This window comes from Pituophis catenifer, unplaced genomic scaffold (assembly GCF_029215685.1).
Source record: "Pituophis catenifer annectens isolate HBS135680 unplaced genomic scaffold, rPitCat1.0.hap2 SCAF_14, whole genome shotgun sequence".
Lineage (NCBI taxonomy): Eukaryota > Metazoa > Chordata > Lepidosauria > Squamata > Colubridae > Pituophis > Pituophis catenifer.
Window position 1 is genome coordinate 790,104 of NW_027256894.1, and position 22,138 is coordinate 812,241.

General features: G+C 43.6%; 1 protein-coding gene across 6 annotated transcripts in view; it reads left to right on the forward strand.

Annotated features, from left to right (window-relative positions):
* Positions 1 to 5,048: 5,048 nt before the first annotated feature.
* The window catches only part of UACA (uveal autoantigen with coiled-coil domains and ankyrin repeats), a 79,215-nt gene continuing 62,125 nt past the window's right edge, over positions 5,049 to 22,138 (forward strand). For 3 of the 6 annotated variants that reach the window (XM_070953775.1, XM_070953779.1, XM_070953776.1), the window contains exons 1-6: positions 5,049 to 5,145; positions 17,638 to 17,771; positions 19,439 to 19,527; positions 20,463 to 20,527; positions 21,077 to 21,134; positions 21,477 to 21,547. In XM_070953775.1, coding sequence (XP_070809876.1) covers positions 5,080 to 5,145; positions 17,638 to 17,771; positions 19,439 to 19,527; positions 20,463 to 20,527; positions 21,077 to 21,134; positions 21,477 to 21,547 — 483 coding nt within the window. In that variant the 5' untranslated portion in view covers positions 5,049 to 5,079. Of the gene's footprint in view, positions 5,199 to 14,752; positions 15,109 to 17,637; positions 17,772 to 19,438; positions 19,528 to 20,462; positions 20,528 to 21,076; positions 21,135 to 21,476; positions 21,548 to 22,138 lie in introns of those variants that run through there. The other 3 variants (XM_070953778.1, XM_070953777.1, XM_070953780.1) reach the window with 3 other exon arrangements.

Consider the following 22,138-nt stretch of genomic DNA (forward strand, 5'->3'; position numbering starts at 1 on the left):
TTATATACACATGTAGAGGGCACCAGCCCTGCTTCAGGGTTTTCAGGCATTGGGTAGTGGTCTGAGTCTTAATGGGGTCCTCATACATGAGCCTCAGGTGGTCACAAAACCACCTGCAAAGGGCTAGCCTGGACCAGCAGGGGCATGGCACAGCGGGCCACAGCATCAGAAAGAAGGCTAATCATAAACCCGAGTTTATCCCAGTCAGTGGGGAAGTCTTCAGCTCTCAGGCTGATAAAGAGCTGGCATTGTCCCAAAAATGCTGGAAACATAGCTTGGTTGCAAATTTATCAGGCACTGATACTGGGCATTTCCTCCAGGAAGGTGGAGCAGCGTGAGCTTGAAGCTGCGCAACCTGTGCTGCCAGCAAGGCCACCTATTGGGTGAGCTGAGTGTTCTCTGCATGAAGCTGCTCCATTTTAGTAGAGGGTTGTTGAGGTAGGAGACAAACTATTCTGACCCAGCCTTAGCAGAAGCAAAAAGCAGACTCTTTGTCACAAAACAATCTTCTTTATTTACCTCTTGTGAATTAATTGCATTCACCCACCAAAAAGTCCAGGCAATAGTCCTTCAAGGATTTAACTGCAGTAAGAGACCTTATCAGTTCCTTGCAATAATTGCAAGGCAGTGAGCTCCCAGCTGCAAATTAAGTTCTGGCAAGCAGTCTTTGTGGCACGAAACACAATGAGCAAAATCTTCAGAAATATGAACTGTTGTCTCCTATGACAACCATTCCCATTTCCTTCTATTTATTCCCCAGCCAGGGAGGGGCCATTCAGCGTCCACGTGTGCTTTGCTTCCTGAGTTGACTCCTTGTCCTCTGTTGTTCACCTCTCCTAACTGCTCTGCACATACATGCATCTGGAACAGGCCCCAGCTGTTCTTCCTCCTCACTCATATCAGCCTCCAAAGGCAACTGCCTGGCAGGGAAATGTTGGACGGCCCTGGCTCTATCTCTGCATTGGACGCAGAGCATCCATCAGAGCCTTCCCCAGACTCCAAAACTGGCCCAAGTTCCTCCCCAACCTCCTTATCGTCCGAGTCTGCTGCCAGCTCCGTTGGCAGCTGGTGGGCCACAACAGGAATTTACTAACTTCTAAAAACTGCCTCCATGTCAGAAGGACCCATCAGACTGCATAAGCCTCCTTCTCCCAGATGGCCCAATGTCTCTCTGTGTCAGATAATTTGCGAGATGTATAGGCACAGGGTTGCAACTCCCCCTTTTCATTCATCTGGAGTAAAACCGCCCAAACTGCCACATCACTGGCATCTGCCTGGATCACAAAAGGCTCATCTGGGTTTGGGTGTTTCAAAACTGGCTCTGCAGCAGTGCTTCAGGTTTTTGGTACTCCATCAGGTCGAGATCCACATTCATGGCTAACTGGTACCACACTCGAAGGTCGTGGGGTATCCCCTGGGGTAGGCAGTTGTGATACAGCTCCTTCTTCAACCCCTCCTGGAATTGGTAGACCAGCCAATCTTTCAGATGAGCCACCAGGTTCTGAAAGTCTTACATGTACTCTGCCACTGTCCGCCTGCCCTGCTGTAGGGTGTGGATGCAGATCTCTGCTCACTGGGCTGCTGTGGGGTCTTCGAATCTGTCCCACAATGCCTACATGAAAGCGTCCAGGTCTTGCAGCTCTGGAGCCTCATTGTGGACAGATACCAGCCATCCCGTGGCACTCTAGGTTAGATGTAACAGCATTGACCTGGGCATGCTCATCCGATTACATTGCTCCTTGATGCTTCATTTAATTCCAGACCTGATCAGGAAATAGGCCAAGTTGTTGGGTTGCCCAATGAATCTGACCGCTAGGGGAGATGGCGGTTGGTATTCTTGCACCAAGACATATCCAGGTGGCAACCCCACTGCTGCCACCCCTGCCTGATTGGGGATGCCAGCTGCTGCTGGGTCTGCGTATTCTGGCCACTGCCCCACCAGTGGGGAGGTGGCAGGGATGGGAACCACTGTCCTTGGTGGAGGGCTCCCACTGCCCTGAGTGGGGTCAGCACCATCGGCTGCAGGAGGGGGGGGGGCCCGGGAAGGCAGCAATTTCATGGCACTCATCCCGGTTCCCGTGGTCATTGCCCTCTGTGAGGTGGCTCCTTGGACTTCCAGCCCACCAAACTTCTCCCTCAGCTGTTCCATTGACGGACTGTGAATTGAGGCTGGGAACTTCCTAGCTTCCATTTGCTCTCCTGGGTTACCGTGACCCCAGGGGGGATTGGTTGATTTTCTGATTCTGCTGCCTTCCTCATGTGACTGACTCACCGGCCTTTGGGGACTGGATAGGGTCCCTCTATTGCTCTCTCCCCCTTGAGCTTGGGCTGTTGGTCCAGCTTCTCCGCTTTCTGTTTGGGGCATGCGCTGGCTGCCCTCATCCCAGCTTTGACTTGAGCTGCCACCAGGACCTCTTGGGAGGGGGTTTCCCCTGGCTTGCACCCCCCCCCATCCATTTCTTTGTTGGCTGCCAACATCTCAAAGCTGCCAACCTCCTGGTGGAGTCCAGGTAGGCTCATAAAGCCTACATAGAGAGCTGGTTTAATGTCAATTGTCCAGTTGGCAAATCCAGAAAAAGGAACTCCTGGGACATTATTTTACCAAAAATAAAAAATAAAAACTTTACTGTATAAACCACTTTGGCACAGAAGAAAACCAGCTCTGGGTTTCCAATGCAAAAGCAAGTGTAGTTAATTCCCCCTTTTCCCTACAGGCCACCCATGGTCCAATATGTTTACCAATCACACATGTTCATTTTGTTATGGGAAATAGCCAGCCACACCGGGACATCTGCTCAGTGTGTCCTTGAGATGCCAGCAATGTCTCACGGAAGCCAACAAATCAGTGGTGAAATTCAATTTTTTTACTACCAGTTCTGTGGGCGTGGCTTGGTGGGCATGGCCCACTCCAGGGGAAGGATACTGCAAAATCTCCATTCCCACCCCCCTCCAGGGGAAGGATACTGCAAAATCCCCATTCCCACCCCACTCTGGGACCAGCCAGAGGTGGTATTTGCCGGTTCACCGAACTACTCAAAATTTCCACTACCGGTTCTCCAGAACCGGCTGGATTCCACCCCTGCAACAAATGCTTGATTACCATTCTCCCACCCCTATATTCTATCCACCCCCTTCTGTTATTGTCAAGCTACGAGTGAAGGAAGAATGTATATAAAAGTGCAAATCAGTCTTGATACCAGTCCTCCTATATTGGCACAGATCTGGTGATTTTTAGATTAGATTTTATTATCTGAAGTTACTATAAAAAAAACTTCTATGGATCAAAAATGACTGTAGCAGATGTTAGTAAGTTTTAATGAAAAGCATCATAAAACCAGAGCTCTGGTGCACTGATCCAGCACAGCCACTGGTAAAAATGGTGGAATGGGTTCTCATTGCACCTCATGGGCAATGAAGGTTTTTATGCAGGCTTCAGTTGAAACACGCAGAGATGCCATCCACTGATCCAAACATGAAACTGATATTCATGCAGAGGGGTATGTCACCATGGGTTAAGTAGGTGGTGATTTACCCCCTCTGTCAGAAGACATTATTGGACCCACCATGTTAAGAGAATGTCTGTCCTGTCTCCAATTTTTCCTTTTTAGGGAAGGATGTTGAAAAGATGGTTGCACTGCCATTTCAGAGAACCCTGGAGGAAGCAGATTATTCAGAACCCTTTGGTCCAGCATCAGGTCTGGATATGGGCCTCAAGCAGCATTGATCTCACATGCATTTACCTCTGGCAGGAGCTGGGTTTGGCACCTCTAACCTGGCTCTCCTTGATCTCTCAATTACTTTTGATATCCTTAACCATGATATCTTTCTGGGCCAGGTTTGGGAGTTAAGAATGGAGATATGGTGCTGTGCTGTGCTGTTCTCTTCCTTCCTTTGGACTAGGTTCCAGGTGGTGCTGATTGCAGAGAAGAGGTCTCACCTACAGGCGCCCTGCAGGATGTCTCAGGGCTTGACATTCTCTTCATCAAGGTTTTATTTTTATTAATTCAATTTGTATGCCACCCCTCTCCGAAGACTCAGGGTGTATGCCAGGGTGGCATACAAAAGTCACTCCATAGGCTCAATGTCACCCTCTTACCTCAGGCTGATCAAGTGATGTCAATTGATATTCCGTCTCAGTGTCTGTGAGGGTTTGGATGGGGAAGAACCAGTTTTAGCTCAATTCTAGGAAGACTGAATGGCTGTAGGTTTTAAGATTCCCTGGGTCCAATGATTTTCCACCCATAGTTTTGGACTGGCATTACTGCTAACAGAAGCAGCATGCAAACCGGGGAGTCCCCCTGAGCTCCTGTTCCATGAACACATGGCAGCTGCGGTCAAGAGGACTTCTGCAGTCTCATTTCCTGTGTCCACTCTGCCTTTTGAGAGATTGGGAGGCAGCGTTCATGGTCAAGCATGTCTTGGCCAGCTTCAGAGTGGATGACTGCAATGTGTGGCACACGGGCTGCCCTTGAAGAACACCCTGAAGCTGCAGATGGACGATGGGACCCTGCCGTTCGTTATGCACATATATATTTCTGCTCTGTGAACTGCAATAGTTCCCTGTGGAATTTGGAGTCTGGGTTGCCACAAACCCTTCCTCGCATGGAGTTGCAAGGCCACCGCTCTCAGGCTGATCCCCAGGCTGAGAGGAGCGGTGAGCTCCAGGTCTCCCCTACTAGCGTCGCCAGATGGGACTCGGCAAGCAGGCAGTTCCGGTCGCAGCGCTCCAGGCCCCCCGGAGCCCCCCGCTTAGTTGGTCCTGATCCTGCCGGCTTCTGGTTTAGAAGCTGGGAGAGCTCCCTGGGCCGCGAGTCAGGGCTGCCAGCTGCGGTTATTGGTGGTGGGTCCTCTGCCGTTGGAAGCGGCCGACGAGGCGCTTTCGAGCCCCGCTTCTCCCAAGCCCGCGGGGGGGGGGGGGGAGGGAGGGGCCGGCTCCGCCCGCAGACCAGCCAAGGAAGTTCCGCCCCCTTCGTGGCCCGATTGGCCGAGGCTGCCTGACACGGCGCCTGCGCTCCTCCCGCGCGGCTGAGGCAAGCGGTGGTGCTTGTCCCGCCGGGCGGCGGCACCGGCACCGGCACCATGAAGAGCCTGAAGTCGCGTCTGAGGAAGCCAGAGGCCTCGCCCTCCGGGAGCGGCCTCGGAGGGGTGAGCAGGGAAGGACGGGCGGGGATCGTTCTCGGAGCCCGGCGGCGTTCCCGGTACGGCTCGGCCGCCGGGGGTCCCTGGACAGGCGGGGGGTTGTCTCCGTGGCTGCCAAGAAGCGGTGCGCCCGCTTAGTCTGCTGCGCCGGAGGCCAGGCCTCCCCCCTTTCTTGGGGGGGCCAAGAAAGCCCGGCCGGGCTGGCGCGAAGGGGTCCGGGCGGCTCCTGCGGGTCGAGCAAAACGGCCGGGATCGCGGCGACGGGCGAGGCGAGGCAACGCGGCTCTCCTGGCAGCGGCGAAGCCTCTTCAGCCCGCCCCAGCGGAGGTTCCCCGGAGACCGCGGCCGAAGAGAGCCGGGCGGCGGGAAGGTCGGGTGGGGGAGGCGCCTTCTTTCCTCCAGGAGCCCCCTTCGTCTGCAGCCCGAAGGTCCCGCCTTTCAAGGAAGGGAGGCCGGGAAAGCGCTTCGCACAGCGGCAGCGAAGCTGTCTGTCCGAAGGAATTCTTCCTGTGAAACTTAGGCAGCCGAGCGGCTCCTCTTCCTCTGCGCGCCGGGGGGAAGCAGGCAAGGAAGAGGCCGGCTGGCTTCTGCTTTCCAGAAGTGCCTCCTCTTCCCGGCGGGAGGTTTCGCTGCAGCCCGTGTTGTGTTTCTGCCGTTTCTGAACTTTGGACTGACCGCTTAGCAGCTTTTATTTCTTAACTGTTGTCTGGTCAAGGCTGGATTTTAAACTCTTCTGTCTGGTGAAAAAGGGAGTTTGAGACTGTTTTTGAAACTTTTTTCTTAGGGTCTCTTGGTGTATGAGCTTTTTCTATTGTTATTGATCAAACTATCTCTATTACCTTTGCCCTAATCTTATCCATTATCGCGTGTGCCAATTGAAGGGAATCCAAAATCAAGTTTGGAACTTTTACATCTGGCTTCTTTGGAATGCCAGAATGTCTGTTTTTCATTCTACATCCCCTGTGCTTTAGCAGATTAGGGCTACATCTCGGGATGCCACCTTGTCAGGTGTGGATTAGAATGTTGCATGCGAATGTTGAATCTTCTCTAAGCAATGTCAACTGTTGTAAGCTGCCCATGGGATACAGCAGAATCTGAACGCTGATCACATCTGTTTCTCCCATGTAGAACTCTGGCCCATGAAGTTGAATTAGGCCGCAAAGTCCTCAGCACAATAAAGGGAGTATTTTTTGTTTTGTATTCAGTAGCCACGTAAATATTGCTGATGCTTGGCATACTGAATGAACAGGACAGGTACACCTTGGATGCATACTCAAAGTCTGATGTAAGAGCAAAGACAAGATTAACTCCCCAACTTGTCGTGTTCTACATTTGGTTAGCAGATGGCTGTACTGCCCAGAGTGTGTGGTTTTAATATTTTTGGAAGGTAGGAGTGCTGAGGTGTGTTTGTTGAGTTTTAGCTCATGTGCAGTAGATTCATTATTATACTCAGTAATCTTTGTCACAATTGATAGTGGGGTTTTTCCCCATGGCATTTAGGTTAGTAATGTTGGAGGTTTGTAAAATTTGTTAAATAACATCAATGTAGGGAAATTGGCTAATGCCTTAAAGGACAAAATCACAATTCAAATTGACCTTATAAATGTTTGAACATTATGACCAGTCCACTTTCACCTGTAAAGTGTGGGGGCTTGCCCCTGAATAGGAAAAACCAAATACATAGAGACTTGGGAAAAATGGTTTGATAACACACGTGAGAAAGATCGAAGAGTCCTTGCGAACTAGTGGATGAATTTTTCCGACTGATACATTCCATGCATTCTGTAAAAAGAGTACTCCAGCAAAGACATTGAACTTTTTCTTGTTGATGTTGATATAAAATTGCTTATTTTATTGGAATAACTATCTGAAATATGTAATCTTGCAAGGAGGTTCTGTACTACACTTGTAGAGTAGTATTTGCACCTAGGTTTATTCTTAGTACCTTCTGTGCACGTTGTGTAATAAATTGTCTTGTGTTGTCTGATATTTTAAATTATATTGCACTTTGTGCATAAAACATTCTTCTTGTATATTTTTAAAGTTCTATCTGGAATCTAGTGACTGGCCTGCAAGTGCTAGTTATTATAGATTTTCTGGAATTAAAAATGCCAACAAAAAGAATATAGGAAAAGTGAACTACAGGTGGCCCTGTTTTTAATGAGCAACAGTTATTCAGCAGTTGAACAAATGGTAATTGTGACTCGTCCTTATATCCTTATGGAGTATCCTACCTCATCTGTGATCTCTATTTGCTACGAGATTTGCTCGATTGGGGAAGCCATCAGGAGGTTGCGAATGGGGATCACAATCCCCAGTTGCCATCGTTATGTGAGGATTACATGTAGTTATGATTAATTACATTAAATTTCCTTTGAAATGTTTCTGTTCAGTTTGGGGACATAGTACTTCTGTATGTGTGGTTATATTAGTCTTTTTGATCAGTTATGTCACAATTTGAGTCTGGTTCTGAATGTGGCCAAACTATGACTGTAATTCCAAATTCTATAATATTCTGGTATATTTGGGGAAAATGAATTTAGCAATTCATGAGAAAGATTAGAATTTTAGTTTGCTTATAAGATGAACAAAAGGTGTGTCCATTTAATCAGCACAATATCTTGGTTGAGGATTATTTGTTGGAGAGTGCAATTGAATACATTACAAGCTCATTTTTTCAAGGAGTTTTTGGCTATAGGTGTTGCAGCTTTGAAATAGCTTCAAAGAGTCTTCTGTGAATAATTAGTTTCTTTTTAGAAGGCAGTCTTACTGGGTTGTTTACCTTTTTTTAATACAAAGAGTACATGTTCATCCACTAATTTATCCATTAATAATACTTCATAGTAGGTGTTCAGTTTTCTAACAGAGTTGCATAATTAGTGGATAAATGAGTTAGGACTTGCCTGTATTAATTACAAGGTGGTAAAGGAGGCTCATTCTAAAACCTGCTGTTCTAAAGTTCTGTTCAAGAATTTCAAAATTTTTCCCCTCCCCAGATGAAGAGCTATACTCTATAAGGAGAAGCCCTTTGCACCAGAAAGGCTTAATCCTTAAAAGGCTGTATCAGGGTGGCCCATTATTTCAGTCTGGGGTTTAGCAAGGGAGTGAAGCCATTTGTTGTGGGGGGGAAGGCTTTAAGCCTACCTCTCAACAGTCTCAGTGAAGAAAGATGGAGGAAATGGGGACAATTGTTTTCTTGATTGCAATAGGCAGGAAAAGAAACAATGGGTTATTCATCACGATCCTTTTAGCCATTGTCTATCCATTGCAGGATGAATGCCTCTTCCGCATGTTTCCAACCAATACAGTCCTGAGCTTTCTTTTGCCAATTGGGCCTGTAATACTTGTTGATGTCCTCAATCCATCTTGTTTTAGGTCTCTTGTGGATGCTTTTTATCAAGTGGGATCCATTCTATGACTGCCTTGGTACACCTCAGTTCTTCTTGCTATGTGACCAGCCCATTTCCATTGCAATTCTTTGACTCTCTTTATGGCCTCGTATGCTTGTGTTTGTTCTCTAATCCATGTGCAGGTCTTTCTATCTTGTCTTTCTAGGAAGTAAATTTCGCTTGGACTTCAGGAAAGATGTTTTACCACTAAGTGCTATTCAGTAATGGATAGTACACTGATAGTACACAAAGGAGATAGTACACTGTCCTTTGCGAAGAGCTTTAAAGAGAGGCGTTCTTGACTGGCTATTGTAGTCAATTCCTATCCTGCGCAGGGGCTTGGGACAACTCTCTTTGGCTAGCTCGCCACCACCAACTCGCCTCTGCCAAGTCACTATCACTAAGTCACCGCAGGACAATTCCTCATGGCCAACTTGCCACAGGCAGGTGGAGGGAGAACCAGGTGGGTGAGCAAGTAGGTGGGCAGAACACAGGGCGGGGTGGACGATGGGGAGGTGGTGGCTGAGGGCTTCCCATTTTCACACCCATCACTGCTGCTGCCACACTAGGCTGCTAGGGGAAGAGGCCCGGATGGTGGTGATGGCAGTTGTGGTGGGCAGCAGGGAGGCAGTGGAGGGCTTCCCATTTTCACACTCACTGTCATTGCTGCTGCAGCTGCTGCAGAGCTGCCGCTTCACCGAACTCACACAGCAGCAGCATTGGTGGCGGCTTTGAGCCTGGCACGGCTGTAGCATCAACAGTGGTTCTGAGCCCTCTGGCTGCCCAGGGTGAGTTGTCCCTGCGGCAAGTTGGCTGCATGGAATTGTCCTGTGGTGAATTAGTGGCAGGGACTTGGTGGCCACTGTGAGTTATCCCATTCTGTTTGGCAATGGGTTGGACTACCATAGTTGACACCCAAAATCTTTTCTAACTTTCAGAATCAGTAGAGAATAACCAGGAATCAAGATAATCAGAACAAGGTGTAAAGCTTACCCCTCCCCCCCCATTTTTAATGAAAATTATATAGGAAAAATTAGGTAACAAGGAAAGTTTTGATTTTGATTGTTTGCATAGAAGGTTCAGTTCTATCAAGTGAGACCGGGAAGCAGGATTAATTGCATTTGACTAGCAGAAAACTTTCTCAGTTGGGCAAAACACACACTTCCAAGTCCATTTGCCAGTAATCATCTTCTTAAAGGAATAGACACTCCTTTTGTATTTTGATTTATAGCCAAAAAGAAAGTTTTCATATAATCACAAGTGATGGTATATAACTATCAAGTGGATTTAGTTTTTCTTGTTCCTCAGAGTCAATGGGTGTGTTATCTGGTATGTGTTTGGAGGGTGTGTCGTTGTTTTTGGAAATAGATTGTAACTTTTCCGGTATACAGAATTGCCTAACTTCTAACTCCCTTTTCCTGAAGAAGTATGTAAAGCTATTTAGGCTCATGGGAATGCATTCCGCTCTCAAGCCATCTCTAATTGACTTCAAAAAAAATTTGTATAAAATAACAGTACTTTCCTTGTTCATAAACTTTTTTCTCAGTGGCATAGTTATGAAATTGGCAAAACACATGCTTAAAAGAGTCAAATAATAAATGGAAAAAGCTATCAACAGACCAGTATGTGTTGGTTGCTCTTGATCCCTCCTTTTCCTTACATGAGAGAGAATGATATTTATGTGTTAGGGATGCTTTTATAACTTCTAGAATGGGAAAGTAGCTTCACTGAAAAAATGATACTATGCCAGGCATGACAAGTCAAAGTGTTCACTTAAGTAGAGCAAACTTTGCCACCCTTCCGTCCTTCCAGAATATTTTCTCCCATCTCTACTTAATTTTGATTTTTTTCTGGATATATCATTACATCTCTAAATCTGATTAGCTGGATACATTTCAATCGGGTTCATCCGGGAAATGATCTTGAGACTGTTTTGTTCACTTGGTGGATGATCTACATTGGAAAATTGATGATGGGAGTGCATGTCAAGGCTCAGCCCAAGAATGACAGAGAGCAATACATCCAAGCTTCCGTTTGTATTTGCTCACATCCAATAGAAGACTAAATCTTTCCTACTCTCAGCCTAATAAGCCCTTTGAGATTCTTAGGGAGTGGCTATCCTAACACACTTCCTCTCCAGTTCCAGGCTGTGTTGTGTCTTGTCTGCTCCCTGCCTTGGAATGTGCTCCCTCTTTCCTAGGAAAGTGCTGCTTTACTATACTCCATCACAGTGCAGCTGTGTTAGTTCTGGACCTCTTCACTGCCTTTCCTATCATCAACTATGGTGTCCTTCTAGGTTGTCTGGTGGAGTTGAAGCGAATAGATATTTTTGCAGTGATTCCATCCATTCCTATTGGGACATACCCAGAAGGTGGTGCAGGGTGGGGGAACTCATGTTCATCCCCTTGATCATTGATTGGTGCTATCCCATAGATCTCTGTCATGTCCCTGGCCTGACATCTGTCCAAAACAATCTCAACAACTGCAAGAGGGCTTCCCTTGTAAAGTGGCCAAAATTGTATTTGGTGCAAAAGGCGGTGACCAGATTGGTGCAAGAAATGGGGATCATATAGCACCTATGCTGAGAGATTGGCAGAGGTTGCTGGCTCCTAAGATGCTGGTCTTTACCAGCATCTTACACATGCTTTACACATGCTGTGTGGCCCCATGGTTTCCCATGAAGCTGTCCATTTACTTGGATCAACATAAGAGGCCCTTCCAAAGACGACCCCATTGCCAGAAGCTCTTCTCTTGCCAATGAGAAGAAAATCCTCTCCTGTGTGGCTCCCAGGCTGTGGAATCATTCCTCAAAGAAGTATGTTTGGAACCACTTTTTGAATATTCAGGACAGAGACTGCAAAGCCAAGTCTTAACTGGTAACTGAACAATATAATGAGACCGATTTTAATTTTATTTTTGGCTTCTATTTTTGGATTCTTGTAAGGCCCCTTTGAGAACTAGTATGGTGCAATTGTTAAGATATCAGGCTAGAAGCTGGGAGACTGGGAGTTCTAGTCCTACTTGAGGCACAAAAGCAGCTGGGTGATCCTGTGCCAGTCCTGTTTTCTACCATCTCTTCTATCCTCTCTGTCTTTTTGTTATCTGCAAAATTGGTACTCACATTTTCTATTCTCTTAACCGTCTTTATAAATACAACAAATAGCCCAGGGCCTAGATGAGAGCTTAATGTTCTCCTCCTGGAACTTTCTTCCAGCTTGATCAGAAGCTATTGACACATGCTCATAGTTGGTATCCTCTAATGGTAGCATAGACAATCCATTTTTGCAATATTCCATGATAGGTTGTCATAGGGCTTTTGAATGCTTTGCTGAAATTAAAGTACACTGGGTCCACCATGTTTCTATGGTTAGTAAACTGGACACTCTTGTCAAAAAGGAACAGCAGCAGGTTAGTTTGCCATAATCTATTCTTGATAAACCCATGCTGGCTCTTGCCAAATTATCTATTGTTCTCTAAAGTGCTGAAAAAAATGACAATTTAATCTGTTATAAAGTTCTTCCTGTTATTGATGTCAAACTGACCAGGCTATAATTAGTCATTTTCTTTTTCTCCACTATTTGAAGACAGGAACATAATTTGCCCTTCTCCAATTACCTGATGCTTCATCCATTCTCCATATTTTTAAAATAACGCAAAAAGAGGCTCTGAGATAACATAAGTGGCGCAGTGGTTAGAGTGCAGTATTGCAGGCTATTTCTGCTGACTGTCGGCTGCCTGCAATTTGGCAGTTTGAATCTCACCAGGCTTAAGGTTGATTCAGCCTTCCATCCTTCTGAGGTTGGTAAAATGAGGATCCAGATTGTTGGAGGCAATATGCTGACTTTGCAAACCGCTTAGAGAGGGCTGTAAAAGCACTGTGAAACGGTATATAAGTCTAAGTGCTATTGCTATCCATAAGCTCCGTCTTGGATGGAATTAGTCCATTTCTGGCAATTTAACATTCATTCCCCTTTACTTTCATTGGTTCCCATTCCTTTCTTTGCCAGTTGTTCTGCTAAGTTTGATCTGAACTCTATTCCCCTTAGGAAAAAAACATAAAAGTTAATTAGGAGTTGATGGGATCTATTATTTTGGTATGTAGAATGCAGTGGATAAGAACAAGAATCAGTTATGTCAAAAAAGAGAATTCTTGTTACTTTCAGGAAGGGAGCTGATGAGCAAAAGGTGATGGTGATTGTGTTCTCCCATTGTGTAAGACTGTTGTGTGCTTAATGCAGCCAATGACTTTGGCCCAGTCTTTTCTGAAGTTCATCATTCCTAAAGTGTATTTTACTTTAACTGGAGACTGTATGCATGCAATTTTTTTTGACTCACAGACAGTTACTGAAAGGAAAGGTAAAAGGAGAGGAAGTAGGATAGGATGCTTTTAAACTTCTGAAGAAAAGCGAAGAGCACAGAAAGCGAGAAGCAGGGTGCCCTCAGTAATAAGGATCATTGATAAAGTCTGGAGTTTTCTCATTCTCATTCCTCAATTATCATGCAGCTCTTCATTGAGTCCATTTTTTTCATTTTGCAGATCTCAGAATCTGTACATTAAATTTTGACTAGAAATAACTATTTCATTCCAAGAAAAGTACCCCGTTTTCCTGAAAATAAGACACTGTCTTGTATTTTTTTGAACCCTGAAATAAGCACTTGGCCTTATTGCCATGCGCTGAAAAACCCAATTGGGCTTATTATCAGGGGATGTCTTATTTTGGGGGAAACAGGGTAATAGTACACCCTATTTTGCAAGATGTACCCCTCTTCAGCTATCAATACTGGCTGCTCAGAGGACAATCAGATACCATCTATCTGCAGATCCGTGAAAAATCCTAGAGAACAAGTGACAGTTGATCCGACAAGAGGAACGTTTTTTTAAAGACAGAAAAGAGGAGAGTCCTATCAGTCTGACATAAACACCTAGGAAGACTCTAGAACAGATAATAAAGCAATTTGATCCTATAAATAATGCAGTCATTCCAATAGTCAGTAAGCATTTACCAGTAACAAATCTCAGATTAACCTTATTAATTGTTTGACTGCTAATTTCCTAAGTAAGTTGTGGGGATTCTGTGGACATTATATACTTCAATTTCAGAAAAGCACCTTGAAATATTCCATGATAATCAAATTACAAGCCATTTAATACAGTTTAGATGGCATGTCTATTAGGTGGAAGTTCACCATTATGAGAGAGAGGAGAGAGAAGGGCTCCTGCATTTTTTACATTGAGTATTTTCACAAGCCTTTTCAACAAGTCTATAGAAAACTGCAACAGTATTTAGCTGAACTTTTCTTTCTGAATGGAAAGTCCTATGGAAACTTCTTTTTATTTTTTTAAAGGCAAAGGGACCTGGTACATTTTCTAAGTAAATTTCTGAGAAGTTTTTTCCAAAATAGATTTGTAGATTCCTTCTGTTAGATCAGAGGTGTCAAACTCAAGGCCCGCGGCCTGCTTAGATCTGGCCTGCGGGACTGCCCTGGAAACAGCAAAGGATCAGCCCATGGTGCCTCTGCCAGTGAAAAGATAGCTCTGGAGGGTCGTGGGTAGCCCTCCCGAGCTCCGTTTTTGCTGGCAGAGGGTTGCAGGAGGCCATTGCAGCCGAATACGAAGCTCGGGAGCCCATTTTCACAGGCAAAGCACTCGGGCCACCACAGGAGCCCCCGACATGAGTGATGTCAAGCTGGCCACACCCACCCGGTCACACCCGGCCCTCCAAGATCAGACATAACCCTGATGCGGCCCTCAATGAAATCAAGTTTGACACCCCTCTGTTAGATAGTCATAAGCCACTTTTTTCAGCTCTGTTGTAATTTGAATGGTCACTAAACGAATGGTTGGAAGTCAAGGGCTACCTATACCTGAAGGCCGTGCTGTGCAGGCCATCTGTCTGGTATTTAGAAAGCCAGTGGCTTCCCTTGGAGCTGCTCCTGTTCAAAGCTATTCAGAGGACTGACACAGCATCCCCTGTTTTTGGAGAACGTCGCCCACTTGTGGCGGAAGCAACATATGCATTCTTGCCTTACTAGTTGACACATTACTCACTGGTTGAGCATGCACTGAATATATTATTAGCCTTTTTTTTTTCTATCGTCCTATCAAGTACCAGGAGAATCAGAAAATAGCACTGGACCCATGTGAGACTGTCTGCATATTGTTTACAGGATATTTTGGACCAGGGTAATACTTACTATGTCAGAATTGCTGCAGCAATAGTTGGTACCACTGCCCAAAGGCTGCAAAAGAAAGCCAGACCCTCCACGTAGGTTTCCTTCCCCAGTGCCAGGCAGGACATGCTGGGGAGACTGTTGGGCTTGGCAGAGTTCTGGAGCCTTTTCAGTCATGAGGTCTGAAGAAGAACCTGGGGATGAAGAGAGCCTGGCTGAGGATCCAAGTTAAGAAAAGCATGGCCAGGATGCTTGCAGCAGGGCAGCAAAGTCCCAGATGACATCGTGTCTCCTCCTTGGACTCAGGCGGGCTGTTTGGGTTCTGTAGTGGGTGTATTGTTTGCTCTTGGCTTCAAGAATTTGGAATTCTAGGATGAGTTGCTGGTTTTCATGTGCTTTTAAAAACGTAGTAGGTACCATGTATTTGATAATAAACCAAGCAATTTTTGGCAGTGCAATCTTAAATTTGTTCCAATATGTATTATCCCTTTTTAATTTTGGTTGACTTACACTGTTATAAAGTTTTTGTTTATAATTTTCTTCAATTATTGCTTAATTTACAGCTACTTTTACATCAAAGATTCTGGATACATTTACATAATAAGCTATTTAGTGTAGAAAAAAAATGATTTTATAGACATGTGCTTCCAAGTGCTTGTAGAAAGTGTAATTTTTAAATGTATTCTAACTATAAACAGTTACTGTTACTGTGACAAACCCTCCAGAATATTTTTTTAAATGTTACTTTTGACATAACTGCAATTTTTTTTGAAAAGTTAGATCATTGGAACACTTATGAACTGTTGCAAAGTTAACTAAAGGAAGCATTTATTCCCCTAAGATTGAAACTCCAAGACACATTTTTGGAAGAAGCCAATATATGTGTTTAAGTCTGGAATATGTAGATAATATGAAGAGGAAAGTGGCTGAAATAACATCTTTCTTAGATTCAAAATGTCCTTGCCTTGCTGGGACTCCCCTATCTTGGAAGGATTGTGCTAGTGATTTCCCAGTCCAATTCAGCTATATATTTGCTGCAAGTGTTTAGTCCATGCTCAAAGCTACTGAGGCATTTTGGGATAAGCAGTGATTGGAAAACATAATTTTTCCTGTAGATGCTTGGTTTCTTTGAAGATTTGCTTTCAGAATTTGGCTGCAGTTTGAAAGGAATGGAAGGCAACCTGAAGGACAGTTTGGGAAGGCTCGTCTAAGTGCTGCGTTTTCCATCATTTCCTTGGTGCTGTGAGGAAGTGCGCATGACTTCCAGTCTCATGTTTGTGATGCTCTTGCAGTATCTGGTTTGGTTTTGAAAGGGTGATTTCAGATAACAGATTAACAGAGTTGGAAGGGATCTTGTAGGTCATCTAGTCCAATACCCACCCACCCTCGCCCAAGCAGGAGACCCTACACCATTTGATTTGATTTGGTTTGGCTTGGAAAGGATGCAAATGGATCTGAATGGTCTGTTTGGCAAGCAGGAAAGACCCTTTGAAAAGTGCTAGAAGGAGAAGGTTTAGAGAGCAAGAGGGCCGGGAGATGGAGTGACCCCAGGCTACCCTAGTCCAATAAAGGCCACCACTAGTTGTGAGATCATGCATCAGTTTTGCTTATTGATTTTGAGCAGGGGAAATTGAGCAGGCTCTTGCCTGAGTCTAAAGGGACTGTTGATCAACTTTTTATGCAGCAGCAACCACAGCCTCCCAGACACCGTTCAGAGAGATGTACTGTTTTCCTTCACCATAAATCTCCCATTTAAGAACCCACAAATTCTCAATAGGGTTTAGGTCAGGTGAGGAAGAGGGGCATGTCATTATTCTGTCATCTTTAAGACTTTTACTGACTAGCCACACAGTGGAGTATGTTGATGCATGTGATGGAGCATTGTCCTGCATAAAAATCATGGTCTTCTTGAAAGATACAGACTTTTTCCTGTACCACTGCTTGAAGAAAGAGTCTTCTAAAAACTGGCAGTAGGTTTGGAAGTTGATTTTGAGTCCATCTTCAACCCAAAAAGGTCCAGCTAGCTTATCTTCAATTATACCAGCCCATACTTGGTGGCATCCTGAGTAGAAGTAGAGCTCTGTGCCCCTTACTGATCCAGCCACGGGCCCTTCCATCTTGTCCATCAAGAGTCACTTTCATCTCATCAGTCCCTAAAACCTTTGAAAAATCTGTCTTCAGATATTTCTTGGCCCATTCCTGCCATTTCAACTTATGTGTCTTGTTCAGTGGTGGTCAGGTTTCAGCCTTCCTTACCTTGGCCATGTCTCTGGGCACTGAACACTTTGTACTTCTGGGCACTCCAGGTAGGTTGCAATTGTGGAGTATGACAGCACTGGAGGATAATGGATTCCTAGTACTTTCACATTTGATTCTTCTCAAATCTTTGGCAGTTAATTCGCGTCTTTTTTTCTCAACACATTTCTTTTGGTCCTGATTATCATTTGCAACAAAACATTTGATGGTTCTGTGATCATGCCCCAATATCTTAGCAAAAAGTGCTGCATCCCTCTGAAAGACTTTTTTACAATTTTTGACTTATCAGAGTCAGTTAAATCTCTTTTTTGGCCCATTTTGCCTGAGGAAAAGAAGCTAAACTAACAATAATACTAAATAGTACTAAAAGAAATAATATTAATAAACTAAAATAATAATCAGTTTAAGGTGGCTGCTAAAAATGTAATTGAGTAGATTTATTTCTTGTATTCTTAGACCAGAGTAACACCTCCTCCAGGGAGTTTCCCTGCAGAAGTGCTTACAACCTGACTTTTCAAGTGGTTTCTCCTTTTAGCAATGTGCCAGATGAGCAACAATTATTTTAGCTCATTCATTTTTATTGGAGACATTCAATACTTGCTTATAACAAATATTTTCTGGAATTCCTGCTAGATTTTCCAATACTGACATTTATTATATTTTTTCTGCATTTTTCAAACAGTTGACTGCAGATTGGAACAAATATGATGATCGTTTGATGAAAGCAGCTGAAAGGGGTGATTTGGAGAAGATTTTGTCTGTCCTTGCTAAAAAAGGAGTGAACCCCACAAAACTTGATCTGGAAGGGAGATCTGCGTAAGTAAAAGGATAAGTTTGATTGCCACTATCCCCCCAACCCTGGGTGATTTTTGAGGAAACCTACATGGGCAGCTCTTCATCTTAACTAGATTTTAGATGGATGTTTAGATGGAATAACAGAGGAATGTTATTCCTAATAGTCCTTAATATAAACTTGATTTAGTGTTTATTTCTTAGGAAACCTCCTTAACCCTTACAAAAAATGCAGTATATTTTTTAAAAAAATAAATAGGAAGTTGTTGGGGCTTTTATCTTGGAAAAAGAATTTCATATCTATAACTCATGTTGTGTTTTGGAATAACCAGCTTTATTTGAAATTCTGAAATTTAGAAATATTTAGAAAAGCATTGGAGGGAATCACTTTTGCAAATATTCTATTAAAGGCTGACAAAATTGATTAGCCTTAAAACTTTCTCTTTAAGCAACATCTGGAAATTCAAATGTTCTTTTATTTAAGCCAAACTCCTATTTCACAATATGAAAAGTTCTCTGAAAAAACCTCAGATGTTATGCAATGAAGGATACCTGACATGATATTGTGGATGAAAAGAATTTCAGGTTGAAATGAAGCAGAAAATGAGTAAAATGTTTTACAGGTAGTTCTCAGTTTATGTCCATTTGGTCAACCATGGCAGACCTGAAAATAGGAATGTATGACCGGCTGTGAGATTCCAGCTGTTGCAGCACCCACAAAGATGCTTGATCCTGATTTGGGTGCCCAGCTCATGATTACAACGTCATAGAGAGCCACAGTAACCTTTGCAACCTTCCCTGCTGACTCTCCACAGCCAAAGTCAATAGGGAAGTCCACAAGAAGTTTGCAAGTCCCTCCAGATTTTTCTCTCACCTGCTCTCCCTCCCCCAGGATTCCCAGGCAACCTGTGCCAGCCCTGCAGGCCCTCCCCTGAGACTCTCACTAAAAAAGGAAAGATTTTGGTAATTTCCAAATCTTCTAACACCCAAAGAATATCAGCTGTAAATGATTCCACAGAATGGCTTTCTCTCTGAAGTTGACAAGGGTGAGAATGATGATTGCTTGGAATATTCTATGCAAGGTTTCTTGAACCCTTTGTGGCAAGTGAGCCTAGGAGCCAGAGTTGGTTGGAATGGACTTGAGGGTAGCATCTCTTGGTAACATCAAGCCTTAGGGGGCTCAAGGGCCGTGGCAACTATTCAAAACTAAACAAGGTAGGAAAGGAAGTAAAACGTGACCACACTGCTCTGGGAAGACTCTAGGTCTGTGCGAGGATTCTGGCGCATCTTTTGCCCCCTGCGGTAAACAGAGCAACATCTCACAGGGCCACTTTTTGGTTGGTATTGGGCACTTCAGTGACATTCCCCTCCTTAATCTGTTGGGGTTGATCAGTCAATCCTAGCCAACACCATAAGCTTTACAAGCATGTTGTTGCACATATTAGTGCAGGATTTAGTTCTACTTTAGCTGGAGCTCAGGAAGGTCATGTTCTAAAGTCCAGCAGCTACTGGAAGGTTATTCATTTGGATATTTTTCTTGTAAATGTTTATCTCTTCCAATTCACATGTTGGAATAATTTCAGCTGTAGAACTGGGAGCAAATTCTCTTGGACTCGGTAAGATTTATTTGTACAGAATGAAATTGTGCAGATGATCAAGACATTATTTTTTTCCCCTTTTGTTTCACTCAGATTCCACGTTGTAGCCTCAAAGGGTAACCTCGATTGTCTGAATGCTCTCCTTGTTCATGGAATTGACATTGTCGCCACTGATATAGCAGGTATGATTTCCTTGTTTAAAATAGAACAATTGCATGTTGTTACTTAAATAGCTTTAAAAGACCTACTAATGCAGTGGTGAAATGCACTTAACTTCACTATTGGTTCGGGAATGTGAATGCGCGTGTCTCTTCTGCGCATGCGCAGAGGGTAAAAAATGTGATGTAATGACATCCCAGTGGGTGGGCGGAGCGTCCCGCCACCGGCGCTACCGGTTCACGCGAGCTGGATAGATCTGACCGGATTTCTCCACTAAACTACTGTATTGTGTATCTGGCCCTGTAAGCCTGTTGGGTTCCATGATGCTTGTTTTGTTGCTTTGAACTATAGTATCTTATTGACCAGCACCCCCCACCCCACCCCAAAAAAGAGAGGTGTGGAACTAAAAGAGCCTTGGTGGTGCAGCAGACTAAAGCACTGTTAAGTAACACCAGCTGCCTGCAATTATTGCAAGTTCAAATCTCACCAGGCTCAGGGTTGACTCAGCCTTCCATCCTTTCGAGGTAGGTAAAATGAAGACCCGGTTTGTGGGGGCAATAAGCTGACTTTGTATAAAAAAGAACACCACTTGGGGGGGGGCAAAGCCCGACTAAGCAGGTATATACAAAAGTATGAAGGCTTAACGCATTGTAAGCTGCCCTGAGTCTCCAGAAAAGGGCGGCATATAAATCGAACCAATAAATAAATAAATATTTATTCTGCACTACAAATCAATTTAAATTAATAAAAAAGCCCAGTTTTCTTTCTTTTCTTTGAGGTATATAATTCAGTTAAAGTACAGCGACCAACTTAATCTGCAATTGGAGCTACACAGGGTTATTATATATGTATAAATCTGGGGGTGTTTGGGGAGGGGGAATAGGCATTTCTTTGCGTATGTATGTAGCATATATATTCTGGCTATGTTCAGAATTTCCTTGTTAATTCTTCTCTTCAGGAAGGACTGCTCTACACTTAGCAGCAAAATATGGACATGCGCTTTGTCTACAAAAACTGTTGCAGGTATTAAATAGTTGACAAATTGTTAAATGTTATGTCGAAAAGAAAGCATGATAGGGAATTTTGTTTCTTTGAATGGGGAACATTCAGGACATTGATTAGCTATTTATAGTAGTTATCAAATGTCCAGTGGGATTTCAAAAAAATGTAAAAAAATTAAGCAGAAGCTGAACAACTAGAGGCTCTTTCTCTGCAGATGCAAGGTTCTTTTTCTTTAGGAGGTTAGTGGAGGTCAGTGCAGGTTTTATAGGTGGCAAATCTGTCCATGGGGTGGGAGGGAAAACGCTTAGAAAGGAAGCCCTGCAGATCAAGAGACTTGTGGACTGATTTTGTAGAAAGCTGCATTATTAGAGTAGGTAGGATGTTACCTAATAACATCTTAAATGAGCGTTCCTGATCCATGTATGTAACATTTTTGAATGAAAATGTATTTGAAGTGCCGCTTGAAGTGTTGCCAGGTTTAGATTCTGTTATTATTAAAATGTAATGGTAAATATTGAAGGTATTAAATCTCAACACAATGGTAATAAGATACACTTGGCTCTTCTATAGTACAACTGCTCAACAGAAAATGTGGATTTGCAAGGACGGACTGCTCTTCATGATGCAGGTAAGGGACAGGCTATATGTGCAACCAGGATTCCTAATGTAATGCGAAAACCAGCAGAGCTACTAACAACATGGAAAAACCAATGATTAATGCAAATGCTGCTTGTGTTTCACCAAAAGATGGATGACAATTGTTAAGGAACTTTTTTTTATTACCTCAGTACTTTGAAACGGATGCATTTTGATTGAGAAATTGACTATTAGATATTAGTAGCTTAATACTGTTTAATAATTTAAAACAGTCCAGAGACTTGTTCCATGGATCCTGCAGCCAATAAATAACCTGCCAGTAGTTAAACTTTGAATTTTCCACTAGTAATATCTGTTGTTTTGCTTCCCAAAGCAATGTCGGATTGTACATCCAGCATACAGTTGCTATGTGACCACGGAGCCTTGGTGAATGCCAAAGATGCTGTAAGTTCTTTCAGAGTCTTCTTTCAGGAATGGCCAAGTTCCTGGTGCTTTTTCTTTCTTTTTTAATAAAATTTTATTAAACAGTACAATTACAGTGGTACCTTGGTACTCATCGTTATAAGATTCTGGGAGGTGCGATGAGTACCAAAAACGATGAGTAACAAACAATTTTTTCCTATAAGGAATAATGTAGTGAGTCACAAGGCAGCCGATACTAGTTTGTGCATTGAGTATCAAATGAACAATGAGTACTGGAACAAGATTTTCATGTCAACATGCATCAAGTACCAAATTCGATGAGCTTCAAAGCAGTTGAGTACCAAGGTACCACTGTACATCAATAAAAACAAACATAAGCCAAAAAAAAAGAATAAAAAGAAAAAATAGGACATGTGAAAAAGAAAACAAAAATAGAACAGAAAGAAATAAGAATATAATAAAGGAATGAAGTAAATGAAAAAGAGACTCCTGCATTACATTATAAAAAATATAATTGTAGTAACTTAAATACAACAAATGATCTTTTCCTGTATTCCATCTTTTGTCTAAACAAATCCATAAAACCTCATTTCAGTCCTGATGTCAGCAAAA